Raw genomic sequence first — 19,269 nt, 5'->3', positions numbered from 1 at the left:
TTGCCAAATAATTTTGTCAGATAAATACCTAAATTAAGTTTAGTGTTTTGTTCCTCCCTCATAATTAAAATATTTAAAAAATAACAACTATTTTCCAATTGATGGTTTAATCAAGCTTGTAGGGTCATTAAAAACACATCTCTAAACCAATCCCCTCTGGACATCAGTTTTGGCCACTACTGTATACTATATATAGTATACTATGACATTAGATGGTAATTAGATGGTATATGCAATATATATATATATTAAATAAAAAAATTTGCAACATGAACACCACAACTCAATGTGACTGGAGTATGTGTGCTAACCGCTAGGCCATGTCTTCAAAAACAATTAGTACATGTGAAAATGATCAACTCCACAGGGAGGTGATGAATGCGAAAAAATATATCACATCAGTAACTAGACTGATTTATGGCCCCTATAAAACACTTGACTTTAAATAAAATTGCCAAAACTGAAAGGAATGACTTGATATGTAGCCTGAACGTTATTAGGCACAAAGAGGGCTGGAGTGTTTTGACCCGAGCCCTGCAGAGGTCAGTGCTGATGACCTGACCTCAGGATCAAATGGGCAGAGCAAGAACCACTGATCAAACGCATGTGTCTGTGAGCATGTGTGTTTGATGAAAGTAATCTCATTTGCATAATGAGAACCAAAACACCATAAGGGAAGCGTTTGTTTAATAAGAGAGTGAGGTACTTGCCAATGGAAAAATTAATGACGTGTTAAATAAAATATTGCCTTAAGACAGCTGTGCATAGCTTCAAGTAAAGTCAATAATGTAAACATTTTTTTTTTTTTTGAAATCGAATATGGACCATTTAAGATATCAAATTTGCATTACAGTAAAAACAGTAATATTGTGAAATATTATTACAATTTTAAATAATGATTTTCTATTTCAATATATTTTCAAATGTAATTTATTTCTGTGATGCAAATCCGAATTTTCAGCATCATTACTTCAGTCTTCAGTGTCAGATGATCCTTCAGAAATCATTCTAACATGCTGATTTTGAAACATTTCTTATTGTTATCAAAATTGAAAACAGAATTTTGTAACATTTTATCTTTAATGTATTTTTTTTACCAATTTAACACTTAAAACCATATGTAAATATAAATGTCTTGACATTATAAAAAACATAGCAGACCTCATGGGTTGTGTTCGCAGTGCCGTTTTAAGGCTTTCAATGGTCTTGTTGCGTTCCTCCTCTTCTTCCTTCTCCAAGGCCAACAGAGTCTTCCTCTGCAAAATAAAATGAGAACCCATGCTCACACTAGAAGCGCATGTTAGCCAGCTAAGATGTCCATCTCTAAGCATTGATACATGGCATGCGTTTTAAGGCCACAATGCAGAATTAGAATGTAACATGTATAATATATAATTAGTCTGTGTGTCAACCAAAGCGCTTTTTCCCCCCAATTGTTTTCAAGCTGGCTAAAACACTTTAGTGGACACACACTTAGCCTTAGGGTAACCACTAAGAGCTCCAATAACCATTGTTTTAAGAAAAGAAAAACGACATACTTACAGCTGCCATTGAATTGAGCTGGTCAATGTAGTACTCTGGCCAGCTAGTAGCACCTTTATTCTCCTCTGTTTCCTGAGAGAGAAATACAAATGTATTATAAGGCACAGAATGAACAAACTTTACCTTTCAAATGATGTCTTCAAAACATTTATCTATGCATGTCAGCATGAGTATATTGAAAAACAACGTCAACAGGGCTCTTGTTTTCGCTTCAAGCACACGCCGTTAATCCACACTGTCTTCTGCATGATGCCGATCAGAGTGCACACAACAAGAACATGACACTGGGAATAGAGGAATGTGAAACAACATATCGGGAATGAGCTGGGAAGGAAAACGTGTTTTTTGAGAATGACATCATTTGGACGCTTCAGTGGGAATGAGACGTTCCTAACTCTGCGTCAGTGAAAAATTATCTTTATCTTGAAAATGATCTTATTTTGATACCGGCCAGTTGAGTGAAACCAAATATTCAGCTGACAAAAGTGTGAATTGGCTTATCTGAGAGGCATTTATTTAGTCTGTCGTTCCTTCTGCATTTAGATTGTAGCTATTTTTTTCATTTAATTATTATTATTTTTTTGCGATATTTCTCTTTGTAGAAGCTGGTATTTAACCAAAGTATCTGTATATTCATTGCTTACTATTATATGTAACCGAAGCATAAAACATGCACTAAGATTCACACTGCATATATTCCCAGGTGAACCTCACCTCCCCCCGACACGTACACACTTTCCCAAACATACCGACTCAGAAAAAGCAGATCTGAAACAGAACATCTCGCTCAAAGCACTGGCAGAAATAGCACACGCTTTAAGTAGGCCAGCAGAGATTCACAGACGCTAGAGAGACAACACAGCTCCCAGATTGAGCCAATGCCGCATTAGCTGAAAACGCAGTAAGATTCAGAAGAAAAGCAGAGAGCTACGTAGGGAGTAGTGAATCAAAAACGAGTGGAACTTGTGAAGTGTGACAGCTTCCCTTGCAAAAGAACCACGGGCTGCCCGCACAGCCACTAATAAGGAGTTTAATTGTATATCATGTTCACCGAACACACTGGAAAGGAAAAAAAATCTGCCATAGCAATGAGCTCCTTGCAGCAACTGCGTGGGATGTTTCACACCCGGCTCTGCCAAGCCTTTTGGGAGATGATGGCACCTCACAAACGGGCATCTGTTGGGATAAACGGGGAGTCTTGAATGCCGGCCTGGAGACCGGTGAACTTCCACCGTCCTGCATATTTCTCAACTCCCCACTCACCATTTGGCCTTAATGAGCAAAGCATTAACGTGGATCTTTGGCAGGACTCGTTCTCATGCTGTGAAGGACTTCCCTCTGCCCTCTTCCCAAGAGCACTTCATTCTCAGACAGACATGTCATAACGACTGTGATATCGTTGGCTGAGGTCGGTTCGGAGAGGCGCTCTTTCTAGGAACCATCTATGCTTCAATGTGTTCAGTTCAGATAAAATGACTATTTCACGAAATCTGGTGAGAGGAAGATGAATCAGCTTAAAGATCTGCAAATATCAACAGATAAAAATGATCAACAAACTGAGTGAGATTGCATTTAAACTGCATTGCTAAAAATAAGCAGCACCAACAATTACCTGAACAAGAATTGTTCAATCGTTGCAAAGCTTTCAAGTGAGAATTGCCAGGTTGTTATCTGCATATATTTTGGGATATCACATAAATATGCTGGATAAAAACAGCAACAAAAAAAAGCCTGTTCCCACCAAAAATGATGTTCTGCATGAAAATTCGGTCAGATTTTTGCATGGAATTTGTCTGTTCAGATCAATGTAGGTGGCGCTTTTTAAAAAGTAGAAATACCCCGATTACCCCTGTGAGCAAAGCAACGCCATTTCTGACACTCACAGAGAGGAAAGAAAGTAAAACAGCATTTACATGTTTTCAAGCAATTTATTATATATTTTTTATTCACTACGGTGTTCCTCAAACAACACCAAATACAAAATTACAGAGACAAGAGAGTCAGATCAGGATTCTTCCTCTGCTATTTACTGTCACTTTAAAAAAAGTCTATCCGTGAGCGCCACCAAGTTGTTGTTTTATGTAGTGTGTGCATGTGACTAAAAGCACAAATCTTATTGGCTGGCCAGATTTTTCGCAGTGCGTTGGAAAAGAGATTAGGACATCTGCGGAAAAAAAACATTCATTGAAATGAAAATGTTTATTGCACTAATTTTCACACTGAACATTTGCACAGGCCAAAGACACAAACAAATCCAAAATGCATGTAAAAATATAAATACATATTTTACTCAATGATAATAAGACATGCATATATGCAAATGTGTGTGTGAATTAAAATGGAAATTTTGATAGAAATGCTGCTTTATTGGTAAATCATTTTTTGTGCAATATTCTGATTTGTTGACTAAATTCACAACTCGGAGGGAAACTTTCAATGTTGACTTCAGCCCTACAGGTCTAATCTTACGTGTGTGTGAATTAAAATGGAAATTTTGATAGAAATGCTGCTTTATTGGTAAATACTTTTTTTTGCAATATTCTGATTTGTTGACTAAATTCACAACTCGGAGGGAAACTTTCAATGTTGACTTCAGCCCTACACGTCTAATCTTTCACATCTGCCAGACAGCGATGGGGCAGAGATTCACTCTGCTCATTTGAACTCACTTGTCTATGTATTGTTGGATTACCGCCCAAGGAAATCAGGCCAAAAGCTTGATAGCCCCTGACTTAGAAAAAAACAAACAAGATCAACACTCTTCCTCTTCTGTCCATTAACCATTAACTATTTTTTATAAAAACACTGAATGCTTCAGCAAAGAGAAAGAGAGTCAGATTACAAATGCATCCATTTATTTTGTAGTGATCAGAAAGCTCCGATTACCGATGTTTATTTCTCCACAATGGGGACAATTGAGGCAACTCGGATTAATATCCACACTGACTATTCTCAATGTTCCTTTGCCAGGAGCAGGACAGCTGATACTGTACCTGGAGCTTTGGTCTTGACCCAGGAGAGCTTGCACACCTGAGTGCATTGAGACATAGAGACCAGGGCACGGGTGAATAATCACTGTGCTCAGCACACTGTACAGAAGGAGATGTCAGCAAAACAGTTTGGGAATCAAAGTTAAAATAGTCCTCGCCCTTCACAGGGGTTATAAGAGCCCTATACTTCTGTTACCCTTCCCTTCCAGAAGCACTAAGAGACAAAAACAAAAAATACTTTCATGACTAGGCCGTTTTGTACACATTTTTTAGTTATGAAATTTTGTTTTCCTTGAAGTGCACAGTCATAGATTTGCATGGCCGTCCCTCAGAATTAAATATGTTTGCTACTTTGAACATTTACTACTTTGACACCAAACTTTTGAATGATGGTGTATCTTTAAGACTAAATGTAAATGATCTCTGATGTTGCCGGGAGATTTTTGTGTCATAATTTGGTTTTTCATTCTCTACTTGACACTTAGAATTACTGTACACAGACTATTTGTTTTGAAATGAGCAACCGCACATGCTCTCTGACCTGGAATGCGGGTTTGCTGTCTTGACAAAAATGTTTTTCTTTTACAGCCCCATCCTGCAATAACTGCCTATTCGCAGAGCCTGCATTGTGTGACAGGTTAATAAAACATCATATCACAAGTACAATGTTCACTTCTATCAAACCAGATCAAAGAAAATATGAATCCTCATTATGACACCTTTATAAAATAATGTTTTAACTTTAGAACTCTGATGTAAGCAATTAAGGCGAGTTTGGGGGATGTCAGTTTTAGAGGTTAGCATTTTCTGGATTGTGCTCCGTCACGTCAATTGATATCATATGAGAGATGTCAGACAGTCACCTCTGACTCACCTTGTTAAGCTCAGTGTTGAACCTGTGATCAGATTGCAACCGGTATAGCAGCTCTGGCTGACAACTACCAATCAACGTCCTATGAGCTTATGGACTGTCAAACAAGTCAAATATTTCAAAAATTGCTGTTTTTTTTCTTCTTCTATTAAGCAAAGAATCCTGAAAAAATATATTCTGGTTTAAAAAACAATTAAGCAGCACAACTGTTTTCAACATTGCTAAAAATAAGAAATGTTTCTTGAGAACCAAATCTTCTGAAAGATCATGATGTAACACTGAATTACTGGAGTAATGACTGCTGAAAATTCCGCTTTGCCACCACAGGAATAAATTACATTTTAAAATAGAAAAGTTATTTTAAATTGTAATAATATTTCACAGTATTACTGGATCTTTGATCAAATAAACGCAGCCTAGTGTAAATTAACACTAATATGTAATAAAGCTGGTATTGTCAGGGTTTGTGCCGGCAGAAGATGGCGAGAAGGCTGAAGGTTCAAATACAAACTATTTTAATCACAATTACTCACAGAGACATAAACTGGCAGGTATCACAACACAATTACACAGACGAGAACGGACAAAGACTGACTGAACAGAGGGGACTAAATACAGACACTGATGAACATAAACCGGGGGACACAGATGAAGGTAATTAACAAGACACAGGTGATGAAGATGAACTAATGACAGTAGGCATGGTAACAGATGAGTGGCGGGAAAACCAAAAGACATGTGACTAAGAATGACAACAGAAGATCAAAACAGACACAAACGTGACAGGTATATATTTATTGATTTTAATATTAATATCATAATTTGATGAGAAAGAAGATAATTCAAAGATTAAATTATTTTAAATTAATTGTTTATTATGGAATTAACTGCATTTAAGATATTAATCATGTATTAACACATTCAAATTACATCTAGTTTGTGTCAAAATCAAGATGTCTACACCTTATTGATACGTGGAAAGAGAAGGCTAATGAAAGATGACTGGTGTGAACTGAAGGCCACAACCCGGCTGTTTCCCGGGTTTACAGACCCATCAAAAGCTCCCGGCTCTTGCAGATAACATAATCTGCACCTGCAAATGGAGGCCTTCCTGTTTTCTTTGGACCAACCACGGCTTCCCTTATCCGTCCACCCTCCTATCCCAGACCGAAGCCCTGGGGAAGAGCGCCAAGCCCCTGTTTTACTAGTCTCAGACTGGGCACTGTGCTGAGTCTGCATGAATGCTGCTGCACAGCCACGGGCCGTCTCACGACAGACATATTCTTCTTTAATCTCATCCATCCACTAACCGTCTTAAATCTTTTTCATTAGTTCCATGTGTTGGATCGTGGAGCATGACCTCCTGATGCAAGTAGAGCTAAATCAAATGTGGCTGACAGACACTTATCAAAACACAGAAACGACATCCCAATCGGGCCAACTGCTGCGCTTCCAAAAACCAGGATCAGAAAGCAGGTCATTTACAAAACATTTATAAAAATCCTTCTCGTCACTTAATAACTAGAAGTCAACAGACAATTTTGAGCGCCCTACTTCACGTCATGGCCTCTTTCGGCTCAGTGTCCCATGACAATAAGGAATTAGGTCTGTAATTGGGACACAGCATATGTGGCTATACAGGAATAGATGTAATGGCCAGACAGATGGTCAACCTGTAACCAATACCAGCTTTTGAACCACTATAATTCATAGATAAGGACGTCTAAGAAAAATCCCAGTGGGGCACTTTTTTCTTTTAATGCATCATATGGTTTATTGAAGCAAAAAAAGAAAAGAAAAAAACTCTCCACATCACATATCTAGAGAATAGAATTCGTTCATCCTTCTGCAATAGTTTCAGAGCTAAACACGAGATGCAAAATATATCAGCAGCACCATATCGATTTTCTGATGAGAAACAAAGAAATACAGATTTATAAAATAAGCTATTTATCTGTTATCAGCCATAACAATTTCAAAAATCATGCATACAGTAGAATTGTCCAAAAAAATGTCCAGATTGTCCAACCCAATATTTCATATTCTTGATGCTGCTCTTCGGCGCTCCATTACGCACTGCTCTATTTGTTGTTTGGATGAAAAAAAAAAAGTTGTAAAAGTTACATTTTAGGCTGGTCTGCTCAGTGGTCAAACAGCGCTCGTCAATGTCAAAATGATTGAGATTAACAAGTTGACAACCAGCTCAAACGAGGCCTTACTGTTCACGGAAGACAAGTGTGAATTCCAACGCAATGCTTTAGTTTTAACAGTGAAAGAGTGCATGGTAAGATGCAAGTAGCCAAACATTTCATAAATTGATTTCTTCACCACTACAATTAGACCTAGAAATTTTGTTTTTATTTTTATCCCTTGAATTTAATTCCTTTAAATAATTCTACACTTGTGCACATCTGACCAACACTGTACTAGGTCGAGGTGTCATTTGTCACATTGCTGGTCATTGAAATTTACAATGCCAGCATGAACACAGTGCGTCCTGAGTGTATTCATTACACATGCATAGTTAAAGAACAGATGTTAGGAACAGTTTTATTAAATACAGCACATAAAAGCCCGTTTCAAAAATGCAGCTACAGTCTGCTTACTGAGTTGCAATGGGTCTTTACGCTTCAGTGTGAACATTTAACTAAGAACAAACAGTTTATAGACCTGCAGGATTTCGCCACTTCAGTGTGCTTTCTATCACCTTGACTGTATTGCTGTCACATCACTGGCAGGTAACCACGACCACCCACTGTCTTTGGCTGTGTATGTCCGCCAGGTTTCAGTGCTCATGCTGTCTTGAGTTAAACACATGGATTCACATCAGAAGAACAGGCTGGCAGGACTTATGTTTGTGGCATCATGGAGGGTTTGATGTCATTTTAAACACCACCCACCCCTCCAGCGTGTCTCTGCTCTCTGAGCTCCATTAGGTCATGGAGGATAAATGGTATGATTTGGCCTCACCGTATCGAGCATTCCTAAACACGCAGCGATGTCCAGTATAAATGAATAAGTGTGATTTCATAAAATAGGATTTGCTTTTTAACAAAACATTAACTGACAGAATCAAGCGATGAGAAGAACAGCACGCCCATGTGATGAGCTCGTCTATGGCAAATGTTCAAAATACAACGAGGACATAGTAAATTCCTCCATTCCCATCACAAACTAATCAAGTCTAACGCCTTTTCTTGAAGTTGGTGAACTCATCTTGCGTGGCTTAACAGTGGCTCAATGGCATAGGGCCAATGTCTAGTGTTAACCACTATTTATTTGATCATAGTTATCTATTAACACAGCAGAATAAAATGTCCAGCTATTATTGCAAATCAAAAACCTAATAGATTATTTGTTCTAACTTTATTTTATAAAGAAGGCTTGGCATTTAATAAAAAAAGGTAGCTTTTCTGGCCAAAACAAGCAGAAAATACCTCCTCATTTACCTTAAAAAAAGATATTGTCTCAGCTCGTGAGTCACCATTTTTTTAGTTCTCAGATGATGAAAGTAACGCCTAAAGAAACAGACTGACTGATACACTGCCAAATTCTCTCCGCGGCAACAAACTGGATATCCCGAAGTGCAGCATGTACACAGTACTTTGTTTCAGGTCGCTTTGGAAAGAAAGGATCTGCTAAGAACATAATGTAAGAGAAAGTCTCTTCATCTTGTCTTTAAGAAGTCTAAATGTCCACTTATCCTAAAGTTCTGCTGGCACGTAATTAATAATGAAGAGATAAATGGAAACATTTAATAGATTAGCCGTTTTTAAAGCAGGGAAAGTGAAGATAAGGGGCATTAAGTCAGAATCCTCTCTCTTTCAGACAGAGGGGTAATTACATTAAGCAATTTGATATATGAGATGTTTAAACACCGTTCTGACAGGATAACAGTGTAATCTGGTGCACTGAACTTTCAACTGAGGATGATAGGGCGGGCGCACACACACACACACACACACACACACGCACACTATGGCCTAATGTTGGAGGTCTAACCTTCTTCTTGCTGCAGTATATCTGCCATTTCTTTTCTGCTGGTAAGGCAAACATGGCCTCTCTGTGCTTCTCTGTGAGGTCCAGCTCATCCTGAATGAAAGAAAAAGACAGAAAGAGAAAGACAGATTAGATATTTTTGAACCTGGACATGGCAAAAACAAACTGTAAATCCCCCGAGGCAGGGTCAATATCCACCCACAAACCAATGATAACAGCATGTGGAAACCACAGAATGTTTTTTTCAACTTTCTCCCTACCCACAAATACTTTCTTCCCATCATCCAGAAGAGAGGATACAGAGGAAACTGACAGAAAAAGAAGAAAACGTCTGTGATAGAAGACCAAGTGGTGATTTGCACTGCAGACCTGGTGAAATGATATTTCTTTCCACTGTATACTTGTACATGGTTGGAATGATAATAAATCAAAGTTGACTTGAACTTTTCTTGACTTGAGTTTAAAAAACACAAAGGATATGAATCATATGGATTACACTGGATATATCTCAGTTAATAAAAGTTCTCTCTTAACTAATGAAAATGTCAATGCTTTTTTTATAATCAAATTAGACATATTCATGCATGCCAGGGTTGTGAGTCATTAGTACACACACTAGCGTCTCTTTTTGTTCTTGTGGAAAAAAATGAATCACGGTTTCCACAAATATATTAAGCAGCACAACTGTTTTCACCATTGATAATAATAACAAATGTTTCTTTAGCAGCAAATCAGCATATTAGAATGATTTCTGAAGGATCATGTGACACTGAAGACTGGAGTAATGATGCTGAAAATTCAGCCTTGCCGTCACAGGAATACATGACATTTGAATACATATTTTAATAGAAAACTACTTCAAATTGTAATCATATTTCACAATATTACTATATTTTTTAAGTCTGTCATTTTGTTGAATTTATTGTAATTCAGTACATTCCTATTTCATTGACTCTGATTTAATTCTTCATCAAAATTCATTGCGAATTCTGCTCAATCCAGTTGGAAACACTAAAGGACTGACGATTGAACAATCAACGGCTTTGGCAATGAAAGTATTACTATAAACTTCTGCCACTTGTAATTTCCTTTTTGTTTTGTCCTTGAAATAGCAGTACACCACAACAATCACTGTGTTGTGGTTTGTCCTCCACAGTGGGTGTAGGTTTCCACAAAGAAAGCCCTGGTTTGTTTGTTAGCTGCTCTCGACATGGGAGTCCCATGCGAACTTACAATTCCACTGTGATTTTCCACTTGCACACACACAAACGAAAATATTCATATTACAATGTATATAGGAGAACAACCCATTCACTGAAACATGCAACTGAATCAGTGTACAATCAGACACTTTCATGACATGAGTGTGCTTTTATCATAAAGCACCATTCTCTTGTCCTCCAGGGACACAAAAGGGCAAGATTTTCCCATAGTCTCCTATACTGTGTGTAAAATAATTGTTAAAGGTTATAGGTAAAACAATTAGTGCATTCATGTTTTTGGAAAAAGTCTGTTATATTCACCAAGGTTGCATTTATTTGATCAAAAATAACATAATTATAATTTAAAATATTTTTCTCCTAGTGAAAAATAAATATACCAAAATGTATTTGAAATACATTTATTTTATGCTAAGTATACTACAAATACATTTCATATTTATGCACTTATTATAAATACCCTGCAATTGAACTTTTTTGGTATACTAAATAGATATACTTAAAGTCTGATAAATTGGAACAACTCATTTTGTACTAAATGCACTTTAGATTTCCGGAAATAGTGCCATAACTAAAGATGTACTTAAGTATATTTGATTGTGCTAAAGTGGAATTAGTGCAAGTATACTTTAGGTTCACTTTAAATATATTGCATTTAAAGACTAATATTATTATGCAGTGATCATACTGTCTGACTCCTTACTAATGATATTAAACACATTTTAAGGCATAATATTGAGAAATGTAAAGGTTTCAAGTCTCAGAGATATGTCAGTCAATATGTTAATGGCTTTGTAGTATACTTAGTATGAAATAAATATATTTTGGTATACATTTTTTTTCACTCGGGACTGTTTGCTGTTTTAATATATTTTATAATGTAATTTATTCCTCTGAAGCTGAATTTTCAGCATCATTACTCCAGTTTTCAGTGTCACGTGATCCTTCAGAAATCATTCTAATTTGCTGATTAGCTGCTCAAGAAACATTTCTTATGATTATCAATGTTGTTGAAAACAGCTTAATATTTTTGAGAAAATCAGACTCTTTGATGCAGTTTCAGGACTCTTTGATGAATAGAAAGTTCAATAGAGCAGTATTTATTTGAACTGGGAATCACTAGTAACCTTATAAATGATCAATTAATGCATCTGTTTCGTATGAATTAGATTTCTTTTAAAAAATTGTTGCCGACGGAACTGTACTTACAAAGCGATTTGTATTATCATATCAAACACCTGCAGAACATGCTAGGGGAAAAGGACATAGCTTCAACAGTCAACGTTGATTGAATTTGAGCTCTCCGATCTGAAGTGGACCACGTTAAGGAACAGATCCACCATCGATCAGTCCATTTCAGCAGCAGAAGCTAATAAAGAGTCCGCTCGGCGTACATCTGTCACAGTAAATCCCTGCATGTAATGCTACTCAGAGATCTGCCTGCCAAAACTGGTAATGGCTTCCTGTCTGGCAGCTCTTGGTGACAGTGATGTCCCTGATGCTCCACAGGGATGCAGGAGAGGAAGAGCTGCTGTTCCTCTCATCCGGCCCGGTGTCTCTTCTATCTCTCGTGTTCCTGAGAATCCCCCTGCTTTTAACGGAAACGAGCTGCACAGTCAGCAGAAGTCTAGACATCCCCGTACGCGTACAGTGGCTCATTACAGTCAAGGGCAGCCAGACTATAACCAGGATGTTCCATTCATGCAGAAAACCACACCTTGCCTTATCTGAACCCAACACGCCACATCCAGCCCCAGCGTCCAGTCACAGAACAAACATTAAAGCCTGGGCCGTGTGCATCAATCTATCAATGCTCTATACCAATCCTTTCAGCACTCAAAATGAGGAAAACGTCCACTGTAGAACAGGAACTCTCTAGTGTAGACTATACAGTAAGTCATTGAGCTGTCAAATCAACTCTTGATTAAAATAAACTTGCACTCTAATGGAGGATACAGTAGGATAACTCTCAAATTACACCAATGAAAAGAGTTTAAGTAAAAGGGGTCATTTATTATACAATTTACACTATAATGGTGTATTGAAGCCATAAACCGCATTATCTGTCTTCATGGTTTAAACAGATGTTAAAGGGATAGTTCAACTGAAAATGAAAGTTCTGTCATTATTTACTCGCCCGCATGTCGCTCCAAACCTGTATGACTTTCTTGGATGGATCCAAATTTGGAATAATGTGCTGGTCACTCTTTTCCATGCAATTACACAAGCTGATTCCATACTCTTATTTTTATGCACATTTTGGGATATCGATTCCTTGAGATGGAAACAGTGCTTTTTCTCAGATGTTTTATGCGATCTTTAAATTTTTCGTACAATGAGACAATTCGCAACTTTGGATGGAAACATAGCTAATTGTGCAATCTGAGCTGTCAAAGCTTCAAAAATGACATCAATTCAGTTCATATGGCTTGTGCACAACATTTAAAGTCTTCTGAAGTTATATGATAACTTTGTGTTATTTACAGAAATTTGAATCATTATTCACTGAAGATCTTGACTAGCTCTCTTTGGTGTGCTCATGCGAAATAGCGATGTCTGATACAAATCATTCTTTTAGAGTCGGTTCTTTTCGATGTATCGGTTGATACAGTTTTAAAAAAACAGGCTGAATGATTCGTTTACGATTTGGATTGATCTGCTTATGGAATTCAACTCACTGAATGATTTAGTCACAGTGATTCACAGCTCATTGGAGGAGAAGATTCTTAGTTAATGACATATTTCAGCTTGTTACTGACTTCAGAAGATTTGTAATATAACGGACCACTTTTGTGATATTTTATGGTCTTTCTGCGACCACATTTATTGTAATTGTATGGAAAAGAGCTACCATTAGGCTATATTCTGTTAAAATTCTATTTTTTGTTCAGAAGAAAGTAAGTCATGCAGGTTTGGAAAAACTTGAGAATGAGTAAATTATGACAGGATTTTCATTTTTGGGTGAACTATCCCTTTAATTCTGTCATAAAAGGATTATAATGCAAAATTTTTGGATGAGACTCAAATGATGTATCTGGGGCCAATTCTAACACAACAGACCTAATCTAATCCCCTGAAAAAAGACACATATCATAGCTAAATCGCATGGAAACTCCCTTCATGTACCTCATTATTTTCACTTTATCCTGAAATGCCCCTTTGTTCTGAGTGTATTTTTGTAATTGTCCTCAGTGTGCTGAATATGGTAAATTTGTAAGAAGACTAGTTTGCCAAGCTCTGACATGAAGCAAAATTTGCATAATAACCTCCAAATAAACAGAATAAATGTCAGCTACAGTACTTCAAATAATTAGCCAGGTATCTTCTACTAAAACATAATATTACTTTCATGCAAAACCATGTGAATAAGCAGGCAGGTTGCCAGTTACGCTACACCGGTTTACAAATTCAACAATAACTTGCCAGAACGGCACGTGCTGAGAGCATGAAATCTTTCTGTGAGGGCTGTGAAAAAAAAGAGCAACTGCTGCTGCTTTGTGTTGTACATCAATTCGAACCCAAGTACAGGGAAAGAGAGGTTAAGAACGGGTCAGACCAAAAACAAGCAATTACTGAGTCTGCAGTGCAGTCCAAGACACAAGGCCGGTCAATGGGGCCCATTGATGTGCAAAGTGGAAGCTGGCAGAGATGAAGGAGGAGACGAGAGAGAGAGAGAGAGAGAGAGAGAGAGGGAGGGGAGAGGGAGAGAAAAAGAGAGAGAGAGAGAGAGAGAGAGAGAGAGAGAGAGAGAGAGAGAGAGAGAGAGAGAGAGAGAGAGTCTGAAGCATGCCACAGTGCTGCGATTTCTATTCAAGCATTGATTAAAGACAACACTTTTGATTAATAATCAATTACAGCTCTTTAGTTACCCTAAATTAGAGAGCAAACAAGGAAGGACTAAATATATGGAAAATAATGGTTTGTTTCTTCATTAATTAGCTATACTTGCAACATATAAAAATACTAGTGTGGTGATATCCATAGCAGGTTAAATAAAATGAATAAATAAATTATTATTATTAATGGGACAATAATATAATTGTATATAATATATAAAATTTTTACACTACTTTTTAAAATAAATTAATACTTTAGGATGCATTAAATTGTTCAAAAGTGAAAGTAAAGACAAAGATTTATACTTCAAATAAATGCCGTTCTTTTGAAGTTTGAAATTGTAGACTATTGTTAGCTCAGGACAGATCCAATAAAAATACACAAATTCATAACAACTTTTGAATTTAATTATGTATTAGTAAATAAACACTGAGATTAACATAAACTAAGATTAATAAATGCTTAAGATGTATTATTCATTGTTAGTTCACCAATTAATAATTTTACAATATACATTTTTTTATCTGTATTTTTGATCAGATAAATGCAGCCTTAAGAGACGTCTTTCAAAAACATAAAAAATGGTAATATAATATAATATAATATAATATAATATAATATAATATAATATAATATAATATAATATAATATAATATAATATAATATATAAATGATAAATGCTGGCAGATTAATATACAAGTCTGTTCCTGAAAGGAACTTTTGTTATTAAGGTTTGTTAAAGTTTGTTATTATAATTAACAAATGTCAGATTCATTGGTCTTCACTGACAGAAATCTGAGGAGAAAAAAACTGTACAGAAATGTTAAAAGTTTGCACCTACCACCAGCTCTGAGAACATGGCGTCCAGCTCGTCATAGTTGGGGATGGGCAGCGCGGGCTCCATGGCCTGCAGGGCGAAGTCCTCCCGCAGACGGTAGGTGATCTCTGGGTGGTCACTGCTCTGGAAGCAGCAGAAGAAGAAGGACGCGCCATGCCCTCCGCCTCCGCGTTTCCGTGGCGCCATGGATGCTTCAGACTGAGGGCTTAAGGGATGATGGGAATGAGGGAGTGCTGGTCCTCCCCCAGGTGAGAGCAAAGCTTGGGTCACTCAGCCCTGTAAGAAGACAAAAAGAGAAACTTCGGTCAAGCCATGAGATCTTTTCTCAGGACAAAGACTTTCATTAGCCCTGATAAAAAGTCCAGGCAACAAACCAATGATCTAACAGTTCAGTTTAATCTAAAACTCTGAATCCAGTCGTCAGCACAGGATTCCGCTAAGCCTAGTCAACACCACAAGTAGTTTCATAACGTGCATGTAATCATCGGATTGGCTCATTCCAACTAACCACATCACAGGAGTGACTATGGACCACAATGCATCACTCCCTACATAGGATTATAGAGGCTGTGCAAATTAACACATCTTGCATCCACATGTGTAGGGTCACATCTATATTTAGGACAATAGAAAGCAATCCTGGGCTTTTCATAAAAAGCTTTTCATAAGATCCAAACTTGACAAATAAGAGAACAAAGGCAGCAAGTTAAATAGCTTTATTGGGTCAATAGGTGTTTACAATAAATAATATGAAAAAAAAGTGTTAAAAGATGTAAAATATCTTGGAAATGCAATCTTTGTATCGTTTTGTAAAATGTAAAAAAATAAAATAAAAATAATAGATTTATTATATGAAAACTGATTTATTCTAACATAATATTTTTTTTTTAGGGCTGTCAAATGATTAATCGTGATTAATCACATCCAAAATAAAAGTTTTTTTTTACATAATATATGTGGGTGCATTGTGTATAATTATTTTATATATATATATATATATAAATACACACACATGCTTGTATATATTTAAGAAATATTTTCATGTATATACTGTATATAGATTTATATATAATTTATATTATATATAAATATAAATATTTTATATATAAATTATATTTTTTTCTTAAATATACATGCATGTGTGTGTATTTATATATATACAAAATAATTATACACAGTGCACCCACATATATTATGTAAAAAAAAACTTTTATTTTGGATGTGATTAATCGTGATTAATCATTTGACAGCCCTAATTTTTTTTTATAAATATCATGGATTATTAATTCATTAATATATTTAGCTATAATGTTATTTTTTTCCATGTTATTGCATGTTGGTTGGAGAACATGACTTTGTATGAAAACCTTTTTATGTCAAATTTATAATATATTTTCCAAATATTAATTAAATATTAAGGAATTTAATATATATACTGTATATATATAATAATAAAATAATAATAATAATAATCTTGGCCAGAGAGAGGAGGTCTTTCCTCGTCGGTATTGGCCATGGGGCAGTGCTTGTCAGCTGCGTCAGAACTGGGAACCAAGCCTGGTTTTTCCAGAGCGGAGCCACAAGTAGCACTGAGCATCCGTTTTCCAATACCTGAGGCAGGAGCGAGACGGGGGAAAGCATAGAGTGGGCAGCGGGGCCAGACGTGGGCCAGCGCATCCCTGCTCTTGGAGAAAAACTTCGGAGAGTGAGCGTTTTCTTGGGACGCAAACAGGTCTGCCTGCACTCTGCCGAATGTCTCCCACAGCAGTAGGACCGTCTGCGGGTGCAGAGACCATTCTCCTGCTGAAACATTGTTTCTGGACAGTCTGTCTGGTCCCAAATTCAGGTGACCAGGCACATGTGCTGCTCTCAATGAGCGCAGATTGTGCTGAGCCCAGACCAGGAGGCGTTCCGTCAGCCTGTAAAGGTTTCGGGACCTGACGCCACCCTGGCGATTTATGTAGGCCACCACTGACATGTTGTCCGAGCGGACCGAGACGTGGTGACCTTTTATTCGGGGACAAAAACGCCTCAGCGCGTTGTCGACTGCCATCATGGGGCGGCAGTGGCTCAGTGGTTCATGTGGGTTGTCTACAAACCGGAAGGTTGGTGGTTCAATCCTCGGTTCCACCTGACCAAGTGTCGAGGTGTCCATGAGCAAGACACCTAGCCCCAGCTGCTCCCGACGAGCTGGATGGCGCCTTGCATGGCTGCCGTCGCCCGTCAGTGAGTGAATGGGTGAATGTGAGGCAAATTGTAAAGCGCTTTGGTGGCCATTGGGTCTGTGAAAGCGCTATATAAATGCAGTCCATTTACCATTTACCATTTACCATCATTTCTAGACAGTTTATGTGTAGGAGCTTCTCCCGTTCTGACCACTGGCCAAAGAACGGTCTGCCCTCGAGCAGCGCTCCCCATCCCGAGGTGGAGCTGGAGGTGGACACCACCTTCACACTCGAGGAAGTCCCCAGGTTTACACCTGACTGGTACCAGTCGATTGCTCTCCAAGGTTTCAGAGCTGTGACGCATTTCTGATCGACCTTGAGGCGAAACAGACTGGAGGCCCATGCCCGAGGTGGTACTCGCGCTTTTAGCCATAACTGCAGCGGGCGCATGCGAAGCAGACCCAACTGGAGTACTGATGATGCTGAGGCCATGAGACCCAACATTTTCTGACACCTTTTGAGCGGGACAATAGTGCCGCAGCGGAAGGATTTTGTGATGCGCTGAATGTTCAGTCTGCGCTCTGGCGACAGTCGCGCTGTCATAGACAGCGAGCCCAGTTCTGTGCCCAGAAAAGATATTCCCTGACTGGGAGACAGCGAACTTTTTGCCCAATTGACTTTGAGACCTAGATTCTCGAGATGTTCGAGTAATATGGTCCTGTGTTCTATGAGCTCTGAGTGTGATCGAGCTAGAATCAGCCAATTGTCCAAGTAGTTCAAAACTCGCATGCCCCGAAGTTTCAGGGGTGCGAGAGCCGCATTCATGCACATTGTAAATGTACGGGGTGCTAGGGACAGGCCGAACGGTAGGACTGTGTATTGATATGCCTGGCCCTTGATGGCAAATCTGAAGAATCGCCTGTGACGTGACGCTATTTGTATTTGGAAATATGCGTCCTTCAGATCTATTGACATAAACCAGTCCTCTTGGCAAATCTGCGCAAGGATTTTCCTGGTTGTGAGCATTCTGAACTGGCGTTTCACAAGCACTTTGTTCAGCTGTCTTAGATCTAGAATGGGTCTGAGACCCCCAACTATTTTCGGTACCAGAAAATATCTGCTGTATAGACCCCCTTCGCTCTGAGCTTGAGATAAAGGCTCCATGGCCCCTTTGCTCAATAGTTTCGCTATTTCGGCTTGAAGTAGATGAGCTACTTCGGTTTTTACCTTAGTTTCGACCCGCGCCGTGTAGCGGTGGGGACGTCGAGCGAACTGCAGCGAATAGCCTCTTTTTATAATGTTCAGCACCCATTCTGATACCCTGGGAAGCTTTGCCCACGTAATGGCATGAATAGCTAGGAGTAGAATGATATCTGGGCTCTGGCCGCAACATAGTGGCGACCGGAGAACTTCGGTGTGCTGTAACGTAAACACTCTGCTTGCAGCGTTTGAGGCGAGGGGCGCGCCGATCACGGCAGGCAGCCTGGCCGCGCTCGACTCCCTTATGGCAGTTTGCTGAGAGAGAGTGAGCGGAGCAAACCCTGTGGGGCTTAACATGTCTGTGAGTGAATGTGGGCGCGGGACAGCGGGCACATTTACTGCACTGAAAACACCGTCGGCCTGAGCTGACTGTATGTGTGTTGGTTTCGTTTTTACAGAAACCGTGGGACATGCAGTGTGTAGTGTTTGTGGGCACTGGGTTGTGGGCACATTCACTACATTTAATGCACAATCGACATGAATCGATTTTATTTGTGCGAGCCCTGTACTGTGGTGGGCTGTGCTTGTGTGTAGGAATGAACACTGG

The 19,269-nt window shown here is 38.5% G+C and overlaps 1 protein-coding gene across 4 annotated transcripts in view; it reads right to left on the bottom strand.

Moving 5' to 3' along the window:
• Window positions 1-19,269, bottom strand: part of daam1b (dishevelled associated activator of morphogenesis 1b) — an 86,619-nt gene that overhangs the window by 23,675 nt on the left and 43,675 nt on the right. For all 4 annotated transcript variants that reach the window (XM_056264406.1, XM_056264409.1, XM_056264407.1 and 1 more), the window contains 4 exons: window positions 15,301-15,573; window positions 9,406-9,495; window positions 1,543-1,614; window positions 1,162-1,256 (listed from right to left, as the gene is read on the bottom strand). In XM_056264406.1, coding sequence (XP_056120381.1) covers window positions 1,162-1,256; window positions 1,543-1,614; window positions 9,406-9,495; window positions 15,301-15,483 — 440 coding nt within the window. In that variant the 5' untranslated portion in view covers window positions 15,484-15,573. The remainder of the gene's footprint in view (window positions 1-1,161; window positions 1,257-1,542; window positions 1,615-9,405; window positions 9,496-15,300; window positions 15,574-19,269) is intronic.

This window comes from Rhinichthys klamathensis, unplaced genomic scaffold (genome assembly GCF_029890125.1).
Source record: "Rhinichthys klamathensis goyatoka isolate OS25496 unplaced genomic scaffold, OSU_Roscu_1.1 h1tg000221l_1, whole genome shotgun sequence".
Taxonomy (NCBI): Eukaryota; Metazoa; Chordata; class Actinopteri; order Cypriniformes; family Leuciscidae; genus Rhinichthys; species Rhinichthys klamathensis.
The sequence above is the reverse complement of the archived record's forward strand: the minus strand, read 5'-3'. Positions and strand labels throughout refer to the sequence as shown.